Source organism: Mercenaria mercenaria, chromosome 2 (assembly GCF_021730395.1).
Source record: "Mercenaria mercenaria strain notata chromosome 2, MADL_Memer_1, whole genome shotgun sequence".
In the NCBI taxonomy this organism is placed as follows: Eukaryota; Metazoa; Mollusca; class Bivalvia; order Venerida; family Veneridae; genus Mercenaria; species Mercenaria mercenaria.
The window spans coordinates 72262294-72284624 of record NC_069362.1 but is presented as its reverse complement, the minus strand read 5'-3'; the positions used below and the strand labels follow the sequence as shown (position 1 = coordinate 72284624).

General features: G+C 34.8%; 2 protein-coding genes across 6 annotated transcripts in view; one reads left to right on the top strand and one right to left on the bottom strand.

The window, feature by feature from the left end:
- On the bottom strand, positions 1-21249 carry LOC123564292 (kinetochore protein Spc24-like). 4 transcript variants are annotated; one of them, XM_045357762.2, is made up of 6 exons: positions 21210-21249; positions 6592-6641; positions 5642-5816; positions 4580-4826; positions 3283-3359; positions 1-674 (listed from the first exon to the last, which is right to left on the bottom strand). In XM_045357762.2, exons 1-6 carry the CDS (start codon positions 21238-21240, stop codon positions 571-573), a joined length of 684 nt encoding a protein of 227 aa, XP_045213697.2. In that variant the 5' UTR covers positions 21241-21249; the 3' UTR covers positions 1-570. The 4 variants fall into 4 exon arrangements, with proteins under 4 accessions (XP_045213697.2, XP_045213696.2, XP_045213698.2 ...); XM_045357761.2 differs by lacking the exon at positions 21210-21249 and adding an exon at positions 13942-14056; XM_045357763.2 differs by lacking the exon at positions 21210-21249 and adding an exon at positions 13863-13923.
- Positions 14095-22331, top strand: part of LOC123564291 (F-box and WD repeat domain containing protein 10B-like) — a 40899-nt gene continuing 32662 nt past the window's right edge. For both annotated transcript variants that reach the window (XM_045357758.2, XM_045357755.2), the window contains exon 1: positions 14095-14243. The gene's annotated coding sequence lies outside the window, so the exon portion shown is untranslated. The remainder of the gene's footprint in view (positions 14244-22331) is intronic.

Genomic DNA, 22331 nt, shown 5'->3' with positions numbered 1-22331 from the left:
TCAATATTTCATTCTCTTTATTCATAGTATAGATGTACAAGTTGAAGATAATGCAACATCAGATAAAAGAAACATTTCACTTAAATATCTTAAGTATACAGCTTACAAGTCTCTGTCAATATGAAGATCTACACTCTTTAACTAGTACAATATTCACATCATATACTCAAAAAGGAATTTTCATTTGAATATATCTCATACTGTATGTATTATTATCATAAACTTTTGTTAACACTCAGTAAGTTTTCACCCTAATAACAACTACATTTTCCAAACAGTAGAGTGTGTCTGCATTCGGGTTAGAATATAATGTTGGTGTATGATAATAGTAATATGCAATGAAAATAAATTGCAGTCCATCATTTTAATACGTTCAAATGCTGCAAAACTGAAAATATCAGAGAAACATTCATAACACATAAGATAATGTGTTAAAGTATAAAGGTGTATTTATAAAGAAATCCATTTAATCTTAAAAACAGTTTCGTATCAATAGTCATGCTTCTAAAAAGTATGCATATTTCATTGCTAGCATACAAGGGGAAGTAATTCTGAAAAATCTGGGGAAATTCAGTCTTCTTTCATAGAGTCCCACAATGAATTGGTGATGAAAAACTGAGAACATTTCCTCTTGTCAAAGCAGAATGGTTTTACATCTGTCTTGTTGCTGATATCTGTTTGTAAGTGTTAGAGAAAATATAATAGAAAACCATAACATAGCATTTAAGCTAAAACCTTGACTTCGAAAAACAAAATGTTAAGTAGACTACAATATCAGTTAGGGCAGAAATAGACACTAATAGTGTACCTTGCTAGTAACTGTTTACCTTGTCAGTAACGCTGTACCCTGCCATTAGTTGTGTACCTTACTAGTTATGGTGTGCTATGTCCATTATAAATCAGTAATTGTGAACCACGTCAGTAACAATGTATTGTGTCATTAATGATATATTATTTTGGTGAATCTTGCTAAGAATATACCTGTCAGTAGTTGTGTACCCTGTCAGTAATAATGTACCTTGTCAGTGAAGATATAACTTGGCCTGTCAGTCATGATATAATCTGTCAGTAATGATGAAGCCCGTCAGTAATGGTGTACTCTGTCGGTAGTTGTGTACCCTATCAGTAATGGCATATATCTTGTCAGTAATGGTGCACCTTGTCAGCAACAGAGTACACTGTCAGTAGTGGTATATCTTGTCAGTTTCTACAGTTTTGTTATTGTCAGCAGTTTCTACAGTTTTGTTAACAACAGTTGCTACAGTCTTGTTAACAACAGTTGCTACAGTCTTGTTGTTGTCAACATTTGCTAGTTTTGTTATCAAAGTTGTCACAGTCTTGTTGTTGTCAGCAGTTGCTACAGTCTTGTTGTCCACAGCTGCCAGTCTTGTTGTCAACAGTCTTGTTGTTGTCAGCAGTTGCTACAGTCTTGTTGTCCACAGCTGCCAGTCTTGTTGTTGTCAGCAGTTGCTACAGTCTTGTTGTCAGCAGATGCTACAGTCTTGTTGTCCACAGATGCCACAGTCTTGTTGTTGTCAGCAGATGCTACAGTCTTGTTGTCCACAGATGCCACAGTCTTGTTGTCAACAGTTTCGTTGTTGTTGTCAGCAGATGCTACAGTCTTGTTGTTGTCAGCAGATGCTAGTCTTGTTGTCAGCAGATGCTACGGACTTGTTGTCAGCAGTTGCTACAGTCTTGTTGTTGTCAGCAGATGTTACAATCTTGTTGTCAGGAGTTGCTTCAGTCCTGTTGTCAGCAGGGGTTACAGTCTTGCTGTCAGCAGATGCCACAGTTTTGTTGTTGTCTGCAGTTGCTAGTTTTGCTGTCTGCAGTTGCTGCAGTCTTGTTGTCAGCAGTTGCTACAGTCCTGTTGTCAGCAGGTGTTACAGTCTTGCTGTCAGCAGATGCCACAGTCTTATTGTTGTCTGAAATTGCTAGTTTTGCTGTCTGCAGTTGCTACAGTCTTGTTGTCAGCAGTTGCTACAGTCCTGTTGTTGTCAGCAAATGCTACAGTCTTGTTGTTGACAAGAGTTACTTTGTTGACAGCAGTGGCTACTACCTTGCTGTTGTCAGCAGTTATTACTATCTTGCTTTCAGCAGTTGCAAGTCTTGTTGTTGTTAACAGTTCCAACAGTCATGTTGTTGTCAAAAGTTGCTTTTATCTTGTTGTTGTCAACAGTTTCAACAGTCATGCTGTTGTCAGAAGTTGCTACTATCTTGTTGTTGTCAGCAGGTGACATATGCTACAGTATCTTATAGGCACACATTAGAACAGCAAGTGATTTTATGGTCACTGCAATGTGTTTAGTTGAAAAGTACAACCAAAAACGTAAAATATTCCAGTACATGACATTTCTAATTGTGAGAGTGATAAAAGACAACAGGTTGAGTCAGTAACATACTTTTCTACCAATTTAAACTATGCATTTTGCAACGGCAACAAATGCCAAATACTGTAATGAAAGATCAGGTTTTTTTTGTGTTACAGAATAAAAACTATAAAATGCCAATGTTAACTGCATAAGGTCTCTCTAACAACCAAAAAAGGAAGTGATATCAGATTGCAAGTATCTATCTAGCATGTAAAATACCAAAGCAGTCAATATCTTCAATGGAAATTTTAATTCCATTTTAGTCCTATTTATGAACCTGGGAATTAACCCTTACTCTGCTAAATTTCTTGTCCATTTTTCAGTTAAGACAGTACCATTAGCTGTTAAAAAACGAGTGCATACCAAAAAGATACTGACTGAATGGCGAACAGTGCAGATCATGATCAGCACTGGTCGCAAAGGCAGAATCAATCATGTCTAGCATGATAAAGGTTAACTAGATCTGTTTGTAAAACACATAACTGGCTTCCTGTGATGGCTTGTCAAATATACCAGTATGTTATTTTCAGTACAGAGTGTGCTGTGACCCCAAAACACTATGGGTCATTTACTGAACAAAGTAATTACTCTATAAAGTTAGATGGCTATAGTGTTCTCCATTCTTTCAGTCTCAAAGTCTCTATGCCCTTGACCTCTGGTCCCAATACAATACTGAGAGGTTTTCTATCTACCACAGGAAGTTTCATGCCAACGACCAAAGTGTCCTCGAATTAATGATCAGAAACTAGGTCTACCAACTGACAGACCAACATAAGAAAGAAAAGCAATATACTTCTGTTTTTGAAGGGGAAGTAGGAGAGGCATAATAAATGAAATTTATTTCTGAGTCATGACAATAAAGCCAATGATGTCTTGGCTATCAGAAAAATAATGTTTATAAAAAGGATACATCCTCGTACGTCATTTTTTGATCCTTCAAAATCCCAGCGAATCCTTGAGATATTGTTGAACAGGCTCAGCTCTTCTCTGCAAAGTAATAGTCAGGTTTTAAGTTAACTTTGGAAGGTTAATAGAAAAGTATACTGACTGTACCTAGATCTAATAGTGATACTAATTGCTTACTCCTAAATGTCCATTTCAAAGTGACCAATCAATTTGCATGTAACATTTTGTTCATGTCAACCTTGGTGAAGTTGCCCCTCTTGTCCATCTACCTGTTCCAAAACCACTGACTTGGACTATTAGTCCCAGTCATAGATCTACGGATAAGAAATAGCTGTCATTAACAATATCAATATGACAAGATTTCATTCAATTATCTCTGTTGCACGTGGATGAGATGTTATTCTTCGATATAGAAGTCCAGTATAACAGAGAAATACTGTTGAAAATTGGCATTGAATGAACTTAACTACAAGCAAATATGAAATAAACAATTTCATCAATGCCACATATGATTAATTTTTTTGTAAGGGATTACTTGACCGTTTTCAATCCACTACATTGTCTCTTTCCAAAGAATACTCTGGTTGTGGTTGGGCACATACCCACATTATTTCAGAACAAGCAACATGCTTGCAATTAAAACTCCTGATGACTTGAATGTAACCTGTTAGTGCAGGTGAAACATGTTTAGAACCACGTACCTTCTGTAAGCCTGCTGGATATTTCCCTTTCATGTAAAAATTCTACATCAATTCAAAAAGGAGAGGCAGTATTGATTTTAATCCAGCAACTTTAACCATTTGGCTACAGGGGCCCTTTCATATATGTGACATTTTTATCGGTTCTAATTACAAACAGAGTTACAGAGATGTAAATGGAATGAAATATTGCTACTTGGAAGCTTGAATATACTCTACTGCAAGATAACAAAACGTTATCTATAAAATATTTATTTTAACAAGAACTGATTTTGTTAAACAAAGAATTCTGAATGTGTGATTTTATAATGTGATAAAATCACTGTCTTTATGTCATAGTAAATCGGCTCTTCCATAATTTGACCCTACATCTTTACCAGAAATTTAAGACTGAAAATCATAAGTGCAGTAGTATTTCTTTACTTCAACTGGATTCCTAATTTCCTAAAAATCTGAAATCATCTAACAACAAAGTGACTAAATCACTGCACATTATTTCTTAAACATTATCACAAACTTTACAGACAAGCAACTGTCGATACTAAAATTTTAGACTTACAAACAATAAACATTTGTACCGGCAACTTAATTACTGATCTATACCTTCTCTTTGGCAGACTGATCATTGTCTCATTGGCTAGTCTCTCTTTTTCTTCACTCAGATTCTCTTTTTCTTCGAGCAGTTTTTCTCTCTCTTTCTGTAAAGCTTGACACTTGGCAGACAACTCTTGCTGGTTCTTTTGAACTGACTGAAATTCTTGACAGAGTTGTTGTTCTTGTTTTACTATTTCACTGACCTCTGTCTCTCTGTCTGGCTTTTCTGCAATCTGTTTGTACTCATCTGCCAGGGCTGAAATTAAACAAGAGTGCCATGATGGCCCTAGATCTCTCACCTGAGATTCACATCTACACTAAAATATTTTGTTTGATGGTCACCTAAGGAACATTTCTGTAAAACTATTTCAAAACCAGCCAGCAGTTTCTGAGAAAATGATTTCTTAAATTTTCTATAATTACAGTCATATAGAGAAAAAAAGCCTGACCTCTATTGGTCAGGTTTTTAGACAAATTACAATAAATTGCGAGAACTATGTAGACTGCTGTGAAATTCTGCAAATTAGGCCAGCAGTTTCAGTGAAGAAGATTTTTAAGGTTTCCCATTTAGTCATATAGGGAAAACTAGCCCCAGGGAAAAACTAGTGACATTGTTTTTGACTTAAAATAATAAGATAATCCAGTTTCAAACATGACCTAGATTTGCTAGAGACAAACATTCTGATAAAATGTAAAAAATATGGCCCCTAGTGTGTAAACACGGTTTCTTTCCTATGAATTGACAGTTTTTGACCTCAGGGGCCCCACTCCTGAACATGACAGATAATAAATTACCAATTCTTTAATATGCATAGTACCCAGTTGCCAAACTGTGCATTTTATGTGACAAATGCCCGATTAAAATGGACTGGTATGTGTTTTTTCTGTTGAGTAAAAGTATACCTTAAGGGGTAGAACATGTATAATGGCATTTTTCTTCTAGTCTGGTGCCAGTGGAAAATATGGCATCGAGAGTGAGTGTTTGCAACGTGACGTAAATATAAGCCTGTATTATTTAAATGAACAAAGTTTTAATATACACTGACAAATAAAAAGTTGGCTAATGACTACCTTGTAGATCATTCTTGACTTGTTCCTGCATTAACTGTCGAAGCCTGTTAACCTGCAGGTAGTTTGACTTAATGGTCTCAAAGACTTGAAGATTCTTGGACATGTAGTTGTCCTGTTCCTCCAACAGGCTCTGACCCACCACTAGCAACTCTTCCACCTCACTCACTCCCTCAACCTGCAACATTAATATCCACTAGTTTCATATACCATTACTTTCCAACAAACCAGAGCTATGGTCCTAGAATATATCCTGATCATAGGACATAATTATGCCAGTACTGGTATACTGCTGGTATAAAGAAGAATGAAAAACAAAAGGGGAGATAACCGCTTAATTATTGCAGAAAAGTTTCATTCAACACAGGTTTTTACAAGCATCATGATATACTAAGACAATACACTCTGAATTTTGTTTCTTTGGGTTTAACACCCTTTTTCAACAGTATTTCAATTATGTAATGGCGGGCAGTTAACGTAACCAGTGTTCATTTCTGTACCAGTATAAACCTATTCTCCGCAACTACCCCACATGAATCAGAGGTGGAGGATGACTGATTTCAGACACAATGTCTTTTATCAATTTGTCATGGAGAACATACCGCCTGCTCAGGGATCAAACTCGAAACCCCGTGATCCGTAGATCTGCGCTCTCCCTATTGAGCTAAGCGGGCAGGTATAGCCTGAATACCGGTACTTAAAAAAGCCAGCATCACAATATATGCTGTCCCAGTAAATTAGGTTTGATGAAATTTATCTTTTTATACATTGCTTCCATTGTATGCTTTCAAATGACCAGTTTTCGTTTGTTCAAGATTCATGCTTTAGCAATGAAACTGGGATTGCATATATACATAAAAAACAACAACAAATACCTGGAGGTAACATGATGGTATAATTACTATAAGGTATCTTTAAGGTAAATATAATATATACATGTAGATGATACTTACTTGTAGTGTACTCCCATTCATGTTTTGAGAAATCAGTAATATACAAGGATCTGAAAGTATACAATACAACATTTAATTTAATATGTATAGAGCCAAGTAAAGCTGTAAAACATTTATAATTGAGCCATGCCATGAGAAAACCAACATAGTGGGTGTGCGACCAGCATGGATCATCCACGCAGTCTGGTCAGGATCCATGCTGTTCGCTTTTAAAGCCTATTGGGATTGGAGAAACTGTTAGCGAACAGCATGGATCCTGACCAGACTGGATCCATGCTGGTCGCATACCCACTATGTTGGTTTTCCCATGGCATGGCTCATATATTATATGGAACAGAATTTATTGGAATTGTGTTTGTAGAGTATAATAGACATATTTGATAAGGTATGTAAATATTTTCTTATGACAACCTTTATTTATTGAGTTTACGCTAAATATAAATAAACACCGCGAATCAATAGACTCCGAGGATACTACATTAATACTATAACACTATATTTTTAGTTGTTTTAAATATATCAGCACCAACACATAACCACAGGGTGAGAAAAATGTCAGCCAGACCATAACTCGAATACTGTTCCGATGCTCTACCGACTGAGGTACCCGACCACCTACACATTTTCTCCCCGTTATAACATTCAAGACCTAAACCATGATACTCCCCAGCTATATGAAATTCATCCTCGAATTTCTAAATTATGGGATAGAGAATACGGTAAACATGTTCTCTGAGTATATTTAGTCACGGTCCCACGTTGGTTGCCAAATGTCACAGGGTGAGAAAAATTGTTGTTGTTGTTTTTCCTTTATGTCAATTTTCAGCTGACAATAGACTCTGCGTGTATATTCTTCTCTTTGTGGAATTATTTCTCTAAGTAAACTTAACACTTTATTAGTCACTTTGTGAAGTTGGTTGCTTTAGATTTACTTAAATCTTTAATAAATTGCTGAAACAGCTTTTGAATTTCTGTCCCAAACTTCCTCCTCCCCTCTACATTGCCTATCAGAACTTTCAGATTTATGTCTGCAACTGGTTCACTGTGTCTGTTTGATGCCTCTTCAACCTCCAGGGCACTCGTTTGGCCATTTTTGGGGCCGAATATGGGTACCATTCCCCTCCTAAAATAATATGTTTTTCCCCCTTTCTCAGAAGAAAATTCCCCTGATGATAGGGTGTTTGACACAAATAGATATAAACTCTTTCTTTTAATATTATATAGTGCCTCTAAGGAAGATTACTGTTGCAATATAGTCACATCAGTCAGGAATGATTGAAAACAGTATTAATAAGTGTGAAAAGTAGTTACATATACATGGCTTAAACTTCCCCTTTTCATCTTAAAATGTCAAAAAATTCCCCTTCCTGAGGGTATGGGTACCTGTCCCCAAAAGTTGTCTAGTGCCCTGACCTCTCTTTCTAGTTTATTTCTTTGCGTTGCATAAGCTGGACATTCAACAGGTCGGAGACTTCCCCTGGACTGAGAGACAGTCTCTAGATCTAAACACTGTCTCTCACTTGAAAGACAAAATGTCTTTCGATCGAAAGACTGTATTTAGCTTAAGTGTTGAAAAAACATGAACTAACAATCATTTCATTACAGTCGCATTATTTATTCATTGAAACAACTTGTTATTTCAAGTAAACTTTACAAGAAACACATTGCCATAGAAGTTTGCTTAAGGATTATAATGCTTAAACAAAATTCCCAAAATAATTTTGATTTTGAAAATTTGATAAAAGAAAGATAATTTTCTATTTGAAATAAATTTGCGCATTCTAAAAAGAGAGTTTTAATTACTCTTTCAATGATTATCATTGCTTAAGCTAATTTGAGTCTTTTGATCCAAAGACATTTTGTCTTTCGAACGAGAGACAATGTTTAGATCGAGAGAATGTCTCTCAATCCAGGGGATGTCTCCAACCTGTTCAAATATGAAGTGTCTGGTAGTTTCTACTTTGTCACAATTTGGACATATCTCCTGCACATCCTGTAAATTTTTTGGAACACTTCCAGTTTAGCAGTCCCCGGTCGGAAATACGTCATGACGTCACGTTACTTTTGGTGCTGCTGCCCCCACACTTCTGCTTTTTCCATTAGCGTTACTGGCCCCATACCAAAGCTATGTTATTTTAACAAGAATTTAAACACAACCCTCCTAAAATAAATAGTCAAAGTCAGTGGGGACCGCTAAAATGGAAACTACCCAAATTTTTGACATGTGACTGTTCAGATGGGAGTGTCCTGTTATTATCTGATTTAGAAAAGGAAGTGCATGGCTATTCCTACTGTCCCGTAAGAGTAGCCTCACAGGCTATTCCTATGGCTCTCCCGTAAGAATAGTGAAATAGCCAGCAGGTGGCTATTCCTACGGCTCTAAGGACAGTTTTGTATGTCCGTCTTGAATTGCATTGAACTGAATTAATTCATATGGCATAATTTCGAACAAATTGTTTGCTTTTCAGTATCACACCGAGAGAACAGGAAGTGATTTCGAATAATGCAAAAGGCTTATTTATGTCTACTTGTAATATTGTTGTCATCGAACGATAGATCTAGATTCTACATATGTACAGATATATGCAACAAATCAATCAATTCAATGAATGTAATGATAATATTGTGAGTAATAAATATGTCATTATTCTAAGTTTACATCATGTTTTGAATATCATGTTACAGGTTGTATGTTCCCTTCATGTCTCTGTGATAAAAAAAATAGAGAAGAGAAATAAAGATTGACAAAAGTAAACAATTTGTCCGAAAATATACCAGTTGAATTAATTCAGTGCAATGCAATACAAGATGGCCATACAAAATGTCTTTAGAGCCGTAGGAATAGCCACCTGCGGGCTATTTCACTATTCTTACGGGAGAGCCGTAGGAAATTATAGCCTGTGAGGCTATTCTTATGCGGTCCTGCAATAAACCACTAAGGAGGCACAAAGGACCACTAGGGACTAAAAGATTAGCCACTTCCTTTAGAAAAATGTGCAGTCAGTCTGGGGATCCAAAGAGCTATATAAAAATAAAAAATGTGTATTTTTAGTTCTTTGGGGGATCGAACCCGGGACCCCTCGCTTACAGGTGTAAAACGGGTGTCAGCTCTTTCACTCCCAAGTCTTTTCACTCCCAGGTCTTTTCACTCCCAAGTCTTTTCCTCCCCTGACTATTCACTCCCATTTTCTTTAAAGAGGTGACTTTTCACTCCCATTTTTATTTTGTTCTCTAGATATTATATTTTAATTACTTGGAGGTCAATAAAAATTAATGATTTTGAAATGTTTTCTGTATTTTTTTTATAATGCAGATTATATATACTGAGTATTGGGAAAATTTGTAGGATTATTTTTTTCTGAGAGGGGTAAAGATAATCCAAAATATACTTTGGAAATATTAATGAAGGTTTTTATTTTTTTTATATATTATTGACTGTGTGATTATTAATAAGTTCTGAAAATGCAAGTTTAATTATTAATATTCTGAAAATGCAAGTTTAGTTTGTTTTGAGTATTTTCAGTATAAGAGGATAATGAAAAAAGAGAGGGATATTAAGAAATACCTATTTAATAAAACTTTACTGTGATGCCTAAATGTGTAATTTAAACTGCTGAGAACTTTTGGGTTTGCATTTATTGAAATGGACTAATAGAAACTATAAATAGAGACTAAAAATGTAACTGGAAAACATTCTAACAAAATTCATACTTCACTGTATCAAAAGAAAAAAGAAATAAAAGAAAACTTTTGATTTTTATGTGTATATTTTTTTAATCCTTTGGTCAATATTTTCATAAGTCATTATAGCATTGTGCATGATAAATTTTTAAATTGTAATAACATTACCTTATACCTTGTGAAATAATTTGTGAAACATCTTTGATATTCCGTATACTTAAAAGCTACCAATTATCTCATCACCATGAGATGTAACCTCCTTGATTAGTTGTATATTAACAAAGTCATCAATTATCACTTGTGTTTGTTTAACACTCCCTGATTGAAAGTTGCTACCCTAATCATCACCTTTCAGATCAATATCTTATAGAAATTGCTAACTGATACTTCTCATGTCTTTAAAGTTAAAATTCATCATAAGGTAACACAACATAAGTTATATAATTTATGTTAAGTTAGGTTAGGTTAATTAATTATTGCTTGTATGTTCATTGGCTGGATTATATTTAGAGACAACAAAACTGAATAATTTATTAATTTATTGACTTCTCTTTTATTTTTTAATGTAGATATGTAAGATAAGATAAATAATTACCCAAGACTGTTTTTTTTTAAGTATCAAATGTTGTTAGTGCAACAAAAAAAATATAAAACATAGAGTGTAAAGAAAACATCTTAAAATCTTATAAAAACAAAATTAAGGAATTTTTGAGGAAATGAGACTTAAAAATTTTCTGGCATGATAAAAAAAGATCTTTAAGCCAAAGCAAAGAAGATTTTAAGTATTAGGTTTTAAAGAAGAGTAATGTAAAGATAGAGTGAGTGGCTGAAACATCTTTCTTTCAAATTGAAGTTTGGTCATATTATAAACATAAGAATATGAGTTTTTGTTTCTAAAATATTTTTAAAATTCCAAATCAAGAAAGAAAAAAAAGATGAATGCGCCGGGAATGGTAAAGTATTAAAAACAGCAAATTCTCATGTGTTTCTATAGTAGATTCTATAGTTTGTCAATAATTAAGTTTTAAAGCCTTCTTAAGAAATATAGCATGTCGTGAATTTGCATGCTTTAACGTAACGTAAACGACGTCACATCCTTGCAATACATACAAAAGTATGTAACGTCATTATTAAAAAGCTATCAAACCTGGAACAGCGTCGTTATTGCTATATTCCAATTATATCTAAGATATCGAATTTATTTCCAGATATTTAAAAAAAAAAATTGTTAGCGATGGATCTGGATGCCAGTCTCCTGCAGAACAAATCTACAATAATTTGTGCCTCTTGCTCTACACAAATGTTTGAATAGGTGAATTTGCGATGGTCAACTGACTTCAATAAACTCAAAAGCATGTATTTTACGAATGTGTACAAAAAAGTTTAAAACTGTCAAAATTGAAATTCTCTCGAAACCAATATGATTTTGATGGGTCTTGATCAACATTTTAGAATGGATAAATTTTGTGAAGTCTTGTCATTTCACAGTGAAAAAGGGTCCTTAACAGTGAAAAAGGCCTTCTTTGATATTTTGAAAACAGTCTGCAAAAGCTGAAGCCAGCGGAAGCTAATTTTTTTTTTTAAAATGTTGATTCTGCAAAAAATGGAGCAGAAAATCCGTTGACCCAAGTAAGTAAGTAACAACTTTATTTATAGCTGATGACATATTTGACAGAGCCAATTTTCAATATAGCTCACTGTATAAATGTGTTCAATAAACATGATTATAAACAATAATGAGAGAATATTTTGCAAAAATAAAGAAAAAAAATGAAATAAAATTATATACATGTATAAACAAACAAAATATTCCAAGTAAAGTTAATGACATACATTAATAGTCTGCATTGTTTTGTTAGTACATTGTAATGATTGTACTGTAATGGTAAATTTGTTATGTACTAAAAACTATTTGTCTAGATGTATCTTTTATATCAATGTCCTTGGTTACATGAATCATTGTAATGGTAAATTTGTTACGTACTGAAAAGTATTTGTATACATGTATCTTTTGAATGAATGTTCTTGGTTACATGAATCATAATCTTAGAAACCATTTAAACAGAAGATAATCTGGCATTTCCCTAATACAAGCTAGTTTTCATTAATAATCAACATGAAGGAAACCGCAAAGCCTTTGGAAAGCTGCAATAGTAAACAAATAAATTTGCTGGCGGTATGTAATATCGATTAAACTAAGGACGAAAAAAAAAAAAATCAGCAGGCTAAAAATGAACAAACAAGCATATGCGAATATAATATTTAGAACATTACTCATTTATTATGTGAAAAACAAAATAAATGGGGATATAATTTAGTATGTGCCTCTATGTGTATATTTCCCTTTCCGAAATGGAGTCACTATTAGAAAAAAGCTTAAAAACGTATAATAATGTTGTTTAAAAACAGAATGTTCAAGTATTAAAGATTCAAACAACGACAGTGATTAACTCGCTAATGTTTTCTACACTTCTTTTGTGTGTAGGAAATTTACTCCTCCCTATATCTCAGAAAGAACCATTTGGACTTTGTCAAAATACTAAGATCAACATCGATCTTTTCATGGTTCGAAAGGCACTCGTAGTGTAGCCAGGCGTCACATTCATCACATCTTGCTCTTAAATGTATCTTATATCTGAATGTAATGCATGATTTCTAAAAAACTAACTTTAGTTTAGTGATTTTGACATATTTGTGTGAGATTTGTGCGACGGATACAGATTGCGTAAAATGTATCGGCTGCTGTATACGTCACGTGAGTGGCACGTGCGGCTATCGCTGCGTTTGTTGTAAAGGCATTTCACTGGTGGTCGGTGTTGAACCAAAGAAGTATAAAATACACAGAATGGCAACTGGGTGTAATCTCGCGTGAGCTCGTGTCAGAGCGTGATTCGGCGTTATCTTACTAAAAACAAACATCGGCGAGCATGCAGTTACAATTTGTACCTTTAAAACTACATTTGAAATACATGTTAGCTTCTAAAACAAAATTAGTTTAATGAGAAATGGTCTTAAGACACAAAGTACAGGGTTTGTTTTGCCATCGAAAGAAGCGTGGTCATACGGTGATAATTATTTTACCAATGAATAATTGCTTTCGTACAAAATGGCGCGTGGAGAAAGCGCCACTTCCGGTAACGAGATCTCGTTTTTTTGTCACGGGAGGTTGGCGAGATTTGCTCTATATGCCTTTCAAGTTGCCAATCTATTTATTTTATAGATCTTTGGTTGAACATAGCATGATGAAATATTTTTGTCAGTGCTTCTGCAGAGAGCATATTTATCGAAATACCGCGAGCATAGGTTCCACCACTCTATATATCATACATGCAATAATATTCAAATATTCTTGGAATATCTATTTAGAATTCAGTTCCAACCTAAATATTAAACATTGAATAGTTTTGAATTGTCATAATAGAAAAAAATGAAATGAGAGTGAATAGTCACCCCATAAGGTGACTATTCACTCCCATTTTGGGAGTGAATAGTCAGGGGAGGAAAAGACAGGGGAGGAAAAGACTTGGGAGTGAATGGTCCGGAATTCGTGTAAAACACCCTCACTCGGAAGAATTGTTTAGTTGGTGAACCTGGGCCTCGAATTCACGACCCCTTGTTTAGTTTTCAGATCACTGCGTTCTCTCTTAGAAGTACCGCATTATATATTACCTTTTGAGCCTTTTTGAAAGTACCGCTGTTTACAAAATATTTCCCTGTTTGTATCCCTGTTGGTATCGGTGTTTTCATTGGTTTGTGTTTTATATTTCATCCAATGAAAATATGTCAAACATCCAACACTAAAAAGTATTAAAGGGCGATAAACAATTCTAGACTGGGTTACGAATTTTTACAAGAAAGCGTTACGTTACGAAAATTGTTTGTAAACCAGCCGACAGAAAAAAATTGTTTTCGTCACCTTGGGGACGTTTACACTATGGAAAGTGGTAAACTGTTAAAATGGGTCAAGTTAGGTATGAAGTTTATTGATCTGTTTACAGAGTGAAATTTTACAATATTTATCTTCAGTCCCACAGCTAAGAAGTATAGTATACATTTTGAATTTCAAGACAAACAAGTTTTTTTAGCATGCATGTCCTGTTGATAATGATGAGTGATGTCAACATGATAGAGTTTTAATAGTCTTGTGACTGTCTGCCCAGAGGTTCCTTTCCTCCTTTCCTTCCATATAGTACAGCCACCATCTGGTGTTAGTCGAAATAATCCGACGCATCGGTATGTTTATGTGTGTGTAGATTGTATTTCGCTTTTGTTGTAGCGGTGACCACTTCTGACACAGTTTGGTGCTGTATCTCTGGTTACTGTTGCTCTTATGTGCTTATTCTCAGTTGCTTGATTCAAAAATGTTTTCTAATATAATGTTGACTTAGATTTAACAACTTCGATTTAACAACTTCCCTCAAATATAATGTTGACTTTGAGGGAAGTTGATAAATCGACATTAATCAGATCTCCCTGAATCTGCTATGTATTTACTAAAAGCTTTGTCCAGTTCTTCTCTTACCGCATCTGTTGTTTGTTCGAATTCTCCAACCAATGTAGCCAGGGAAATTTTGTTTTATATTGTGACAGGTTATATTGTCACAGGTTAAACTGTAACGTTGCAGTGGCTGCAAATGTCAGATATTAAAAAGCAGCCACTAAGCGACAGTAAGCTTGTCTGTATCAGTATATTATAAAGTTTTTATTATTATTATTATTACCAATGTTAAACCTAACCCTAACCTCTAGTCAGTGTATTGTATGCTCAGTGTACTACCTGTAGTCATATTCAGTTCTGCATATATGAGTAACGGTCTACATCTGGTTTAAGTCCAACAAATTTGACATGATCCTAGGAAATATTGAGATAATTTTTTCATATGGGCAATATCCCCACTCGCGTCAAAACACTCGAAAGACAAAAAAAAAATGGAAGCAATTTCCGATGAAATTTTCATCACTGCCAATGCTTTACATGCTATAGGTTTAAATGCTGATTATAAATTCAAATAAAACTTACATGTATCGAAAGGGGATTCAGTTCCTCATTGATTTAAAATGTAAAAATTATCAAATAATATTCAAAATTACGAATTTTCTGGTGATTTAAACCTATGTATATACTGTACACAATTAACGTTTACCGTGTCTACATGCCAATATGCGCAAGCGATAAAACCAATAACTTTACACGACTGTGTACTGTGATTTATCCTCCATTATTTTGGTCCTTCAAAGTTTTGACATTTAGATTGTCCTGTCACAAATATAAAACAATCTGAACATCGAATTATTTTGACTACATCTGGTTTATAACCGTACTGCCGCAATTGTGATGTGAGTGGTTGTTAAGCTGTACAGGTGTCATTAAAGTGTCTCTGTTATTTTCAGTGCATTTAAAAATACTGGTCTAACAGAGGGTGACTGCCTGTACTGCCCTCTCGAAGCTGTCAGTAGGGGGACAGTTGATGGTGGTCTGTGGCAGGCTATTCCATAACCTTATGGAGTCTGGATGGATCTCAGATTACAGGGGAGTACTTTATATGAGGACTTATTAAAGTTTGTTTTTTAAATTAGCATAGCTCTTTCGTCTTTCTGGGACATTGATAAATGTCTCTGTGTACAAATGATCTGGTGTTATTGGCCATCTTAACTGTTGTGCTTATATGATGGTTCCAGCTCTCAGTCTTATGAAAATTTATGCCCAGGTGTTTTGTTTTGTCAGTTTCTTTAAGTATATGTCCATGGATTGTATATGGAGCTTTGATTGGTCGATGCTAGTTGGTAATATGTAGAACTTAGCACTATTGCGGATGGAATTGCATAAGTCAGTCATTCTCCCAGCGTTGTAAGCTATCTAAATCCTGCTGGAGAGCACGAGAAGCTGTCTCTGATTTGATATTTTGGAAAAAGAATACAATCATTGGCAAATAGTCTGAACATTGAATTCAGGAAGGTCATCTATGAATAGCAGAAATTGTAATAGCTCGAGGACACTTCCTTGGGAAACTCCTGATTGTACTGATGCGATTGAGGATTGAGACCCATCAAGGTGATCTGTTTTGGTGCGGTTCTCCAGAAAACTACTAAATTAAATCCAGTTATGTAAGTTCTCATGAAATCCATAGTATTATAGTTTCATCATAAGCCGATGGTGTGGCACCTTGTCAAAGGCTAGCAAGATGACATCTGTTTGGCCTTTATTATCAATGTTTCTAGCATTATCTTGAACTGTCAAAATGAGTTGAGTTTTGCAAGATTGTCTTCTGTGGAAGCCATGCTGGGTGTTGGTTAATATTGAATGCTTATCCATATGATTATTTTGTGACTACAGATTATATGTTCAAGAAGCTTACATATGATTGATGTCAGTGACACAGGTCGGTAGTTTTCAGGCTTATTTCTATCTCCTTGTTTGAAAATAGGTGCCACACTGGCTGTCTTCACTCATCCCATACTGTACCAAGATCAAGTGAGGCCTGGAAGAATAGTGTGAATACTGGTGCCAATTCAGAGGCATGGTTCCTTCAACAGACGCCCTGGGATTCCGTCAGGGCCACTAGCTTTATGTGGTTCAATTCCGGATAAAAGTTTCTCTACACCAGATATGGCCGCTTGAATGTTGCCTACAGGTGGGTGAGGAGTTGTGCCCATATCAGGAATATTGTTTATATCTTTATCTTTGTTAAACACGGATGAGAACTATTCATTTTAAGTGTTTGCTTTAGTTTCACTATCCACGTGAGTCAAACCGTTTTTTTGCCTTCAAGGGTGGAACACCATTGTTGTCATTGTGTTTACTGTTAATAAAACTCCAGAAACGCTTTGAATTTGCTGTTGATTCTGGGCTTATAATGTTATCTACATACTTATTATATGCTGATCTACAAGCATTTCTTGAAGAAATGTTGATATGTTCATATGTTTTGATGTCCTTAGGTCTCTTGGTCTCTACGAGCCCGGGTGTACTTTTGCTTCTTTTGCCAGCTCAGTGGCTTCACTTCTGTAGTCACTACTAGTGATCCATTACTGATTATATCTCGACGAGGACATTTTGGATGGAACACATGTCATTGAGTCTAGGATATCATTCAATGCCTTCTTAATTGTGTCCTTCATGCTGTTTATTGAGCGATTCGAGGAATCACTAGCAAGAAACTCCTTTTTAAACTCAGAACATTTCGATTTCATAAATTCATGATTGATGTTTTGAGAATTCTAATTTCCTAGTATTGAATTATTATCCAAGTAAATGTCAGGTAAGTTGAAATTACCTCCAATCCACATTACTACACTTTTGTATTTTGATTGAATACTGTCTAAAGTGGAGTGAATTTTCTCAACATATGCAAGGTCACTACTTGGTGGTTTGTATATTGAGCCTACTATCAGAATTTTCTTTTTATCTAAGGTTACTTTCACAAATACTGATGCTATTTCATCACCGATATCTATTTTCTCATAGATAATCATTGTTAATTGCTAGCAAAACCCCTCTATAAGCATCATTTCTATCTTGCCTAAAGACTTCAAAATTTAAGGTTTAAATGTGGTCATTTGAAATACCTCAGTGTCATCCATGACAGAAAAATGTATATTATATAATAATTGTTTGTGAAGTAAAGCCAGGGACAAATAATACCAAGGTCCCAATTGAACTGGGGCTCGAACCCGGACCTCATGATTTGAAGATTGACACTAACCATATCGCTAAAGGGTTAACCTAACCCAATAACAAGGCTGTTGGAAGTGGCCTATAAACCTGCTATCACTACACTTGTCTGTACTTTCAGAGAGTACTTGTCTGACTGGACATGTTAAAATAAAAGTGAATGTTGAGCCGAATGTACAGTAATTTTGGTCTTTCAGCATAAGTTGTTCTTTCTGTTAAATTGTTCTTTCTGTTATGTTCTGTAAGTGTGGCTGTTGTTGTGTTTGTTTTATCCATGGCATTTGAATCGCTGCCAATAATCTTTAGCTGCTCAAACGTTGCTACTCTACATAGCCAAACTAAAGCCCAAAGTCTTTAAGGGCACTTTGATATATAGAGACAATAATGCCATCCGCGCACAACCCACTTACCATTCAAAACAACTTTCTTAAGGATCACTTCAGTAATTAGACTTATTGCCCTTTAATTGTTTTACAATCCTCAAATTCCCATATAACAAAATAATCCTCTAATGTATCTTCATGGAATTTAATACAGATGTAGATTGCTGTAGGGCGGTGGTACATGCATATCTTTTGTCAGTCTGTCTGAGTTACTGCAGAGTTATTACCGGTACCCTTTAATTGTTTTGAAATTCATAAATTCTCACACAACAAAATAACAAATTCTTAGATCTTCTTGAAACTTGATAAAAATGTAGATCAGTATAGGGTTATTACCCTTTAATAGCTATATCATTCTTAAGGTAACCATTAGCATAGCTACCATTTAGGCCCAAAGGCTAAGGCCTATGCATGATTTTCACATGCATAATTTATTGTATTAATGATTTCAAAAGTTTTACTTAGAATTAGCTTATTTTTAATGCAAGTTTTTGTATATCTCCAAATATACGTCAAAATGCACCAGAGTTGTTGCCATATTTGTCCCTGAACATCCATTTGTGACTGGCTACTGCCTTGGTTGCTCAAATTACTTCTTTTAGGTATCAGTCAAATAATGTTTGTATATGTATACATTAACAGCAGATTTGAATTATTTTGCTTATCATGACAGTGGTCAAAATGAAAAGCTATACATTTCATTTTGATAATTTTATTTAATCAAAGAAGTATAAGACAAAATGTTTCTTGTACTTAATACTCAATGTTTTTCATTTTTGTGCTGATTAGTTTTTGAATAACAAAAGTGTAACAAAAATATTTTGGTTTACTTAAAAAAAAAATTTCTGGTCTTCAAGTTTTGAAAAAAAATCAGATTTTTGAAGAAGCAAAAAAAATCCCAGCCCAAATCCTATTCATATTCCCCTACCCCCATAGACATCCCCCAGGCAGAAGTTCAAATGGTCGGCCCCTAATGCACCTTCAGTCTAGATGAAAAAAGTTGAAAAAATCTTGATATTGCAGGCATACTTTTTTAGCTTGACTATACAAAGTATATTGAGAGCTGTCCTACTTGACCCAACGCCCTTTCAGGTGTGTTCATTTTATTTCAGTTATAACTAGATGGATTTGAACAGACTTAAATTATTAGCAACATGTTATGACACAGTCCTGGTATATTACATTTGCAGAAATATTCCATGAATTATGTCCCTCTTAAACTTAGTTGATTTATTGATACACTTCAATCTATCTCTGTTATAACTTAAAATACATTTGAATCAGACTTAAACTATTGTTCAGTATCATTTCCCACATCGGAGTCACTAAACACTCCAGTGTTAGCTCCAGCTTCCTCAGATGTGCCTTGTTTCACTATCCAGCTCTGAAATAGTCGAGCCGGCTGTCTCCTGTGACAGCTCTTGTTGATACTATTGCAATAGTTGATGGCTTTCCAAACAATGTTATAAACAAGTCACCAGTTAAATGGTTAGAATTTATAATTAACTTTAATGCATTTTGGCGCACTTTACCATAAGCAGTTTTTGTAACTTAGCTGGTGTCTCAGTTACCACTTATGGGAATGGATTGAAACTTTACACACTTGTTCACTGTGATAATCTGACATGCAGTGCACAGGTTGTATAACTTTATTTTACTTTTTTACAGAGTTAACCCCCTTTCTGATAAATCGTATTCATAAATTTTACTGTTCTAGTGACAAGGCTTGTAAACAGTGCACTGCTGTGTATATAGTCAGTTTAAATGACACTAATGGCAGGGAAAATTGGAAGAAAGCAAGATTATGCTTTTGCATAATATCAAAAATATTGAACTTATGCATTGGCAAAAGTTACTTGATTGTCACTTTCACCATCATTTGGACACTTACAATTGCATTCCACCAGTACTTCAATCTGTTATTACATCTCAAGTATTAACTTCATGTTATAAACCCTTATCATGCTGAACATGATTGATTCTGCCTTTGTGACCAGAGCAGACCAAGATCAGCCTGCACATCCATTCAGTGAACACCACTTTGAATAATAAATGGTATTGCCCACTTGGAAATATATCCGAATGATGGACCAGTCCATTTTAGAAATTTAGCAGGCTAAAGGTGAAGTTTTCTTGCATTGACCTCTTATGATTATCATACCTGAATTGGTTCTGTCTTAAAATTATTTTAACTATCTGCTGTAAAGTTAGGAAAATGATTCTGAAACCTATTTTGTCACCCGCATTTTTATTTTTGTACAGTATTATCAGATTAAGGGTCAGTCGCAGTCTAGGTCCTCTTTTCAGCAGACCTCAACTTCACTGAAGGTGAGCTAATTAGAAAAAGTAGATTGTTTGGCATTCATTCGTCTTTTTTTCTCAAGAATATATAATATAATAATAATAATAATGATGGATTATCACTAAACTTCTGTTGCACCCTTGTAAGGTCTATTCTCATTTGTTTACAAATTGTTTGGCAGGCTTCCAGAGCTAAAAAGTAAAAAATGAATATTTAAAAGACTTATTCTCACTTTCTCATGAACCAGTTGATGAATCTTCACCAAACTTGGTCTGTAGAATCCATGTATGGGCCTCTCTTAATTTTGCTTTAAATCATTTTGCTTTATCCTTTTTAGGGGACACTAGAACTAAAATTAGAAAAAAAACTTGGTCTGTAGCATCCTTGCATGGACTTATGTCAAGCTTGTTCAGATAATTTATTATAGCCCTGTGTAGGGTCAGAACTAAAAGTAGAAAAACCCTTCAAACAACTTCACCTCACAAACCACTTGATAGCTCATCACCAAAGTTGCAAAAATGAAAAAATCTTTAAATAACTTTTTCTCACAAGCCAGATGATGAATCATTACCAAACTTACTCTGTAGCATCCTTATAAGGTCCATTCTCATATCTATGCAAATGGTTCACTTTGCCCCTTGTAGGGTACACCAGAGCTAAAAATAGAAAAGCATTACAATGTTTTTTCTCATGAACCACTTAATTAATGGATCATCACGACACTGTTATGTGAAATATTGAGGCCAAATAGATTGCCAGTCAAATCCTAGTTTACCATTACTTAAAATAGAAACAAACTGGTTTTGCTCAATAAACTTATATAGAAATGAGATATTGCAATCAAATTTGGTATATAGGTAGCTTGTACAGACAACCAATGTTCAATAGCATTTTAGGTTGCTTGGTTCAAGCTCTAGGTCACCAGTATTAAATGACAGAAAAAGCATTTTTAGCTCGACTATTCGAAGAATAGGGGAGCTATCCTACTCGCCCCGACATCGGCATTAGCGTGAGCGTCACACAAATGTTAAAGTTTGCGTACCACCCCAAATATTTTCAAAGTCCATTGAGATATTGCTTTCATATTTTGCATACTTGTTAACCATCATGACCCCATTCTGTAAACAGGAGCAGACAACTCTATCAAGCATTTTGACTGAATTATGGCCCCTTTTCGACTTAGAATATGCTTATTGTAATGTTAAAGTTCGCGTACCACCCCTAATATTTTCAAAGTCCATTGAGATATTGCTTTTATATTTTGCATACTTGTTTACCATCATGACCCCAGTCTGTAAACAGGATCAGACAACTCTATCAAGCATTTTGACTGAATTATGGCCCCTTTTCAACTTAGAATATGCTTATTGTAATGTTAAAGTTTTACTCATAGCTTATATTATACTATCAAGCACTGAGAATAGTCGAGCGTGCTGTCAACTGACAGCTCTTGTTTGTTCAATATCTTCTCTTAGAAATGAGATATACAGACCAAACTTTTGGTATACAAACAACTTGTGTAGCGTACCAATGTTTTGATTGCATTTTGAGTTGCTTTGGTCAAAGTCTAAGTCATTGTTGCTAGAGTCTGCTCAATATTTAAACTTCATTTACAAATAAGTTACTTTAGCTAAAATTTCAGCTAGGGATTTACACTTCACTTGTTTCGTGGGTAGTACCATTTCTTATGCTTTAAAGTGAG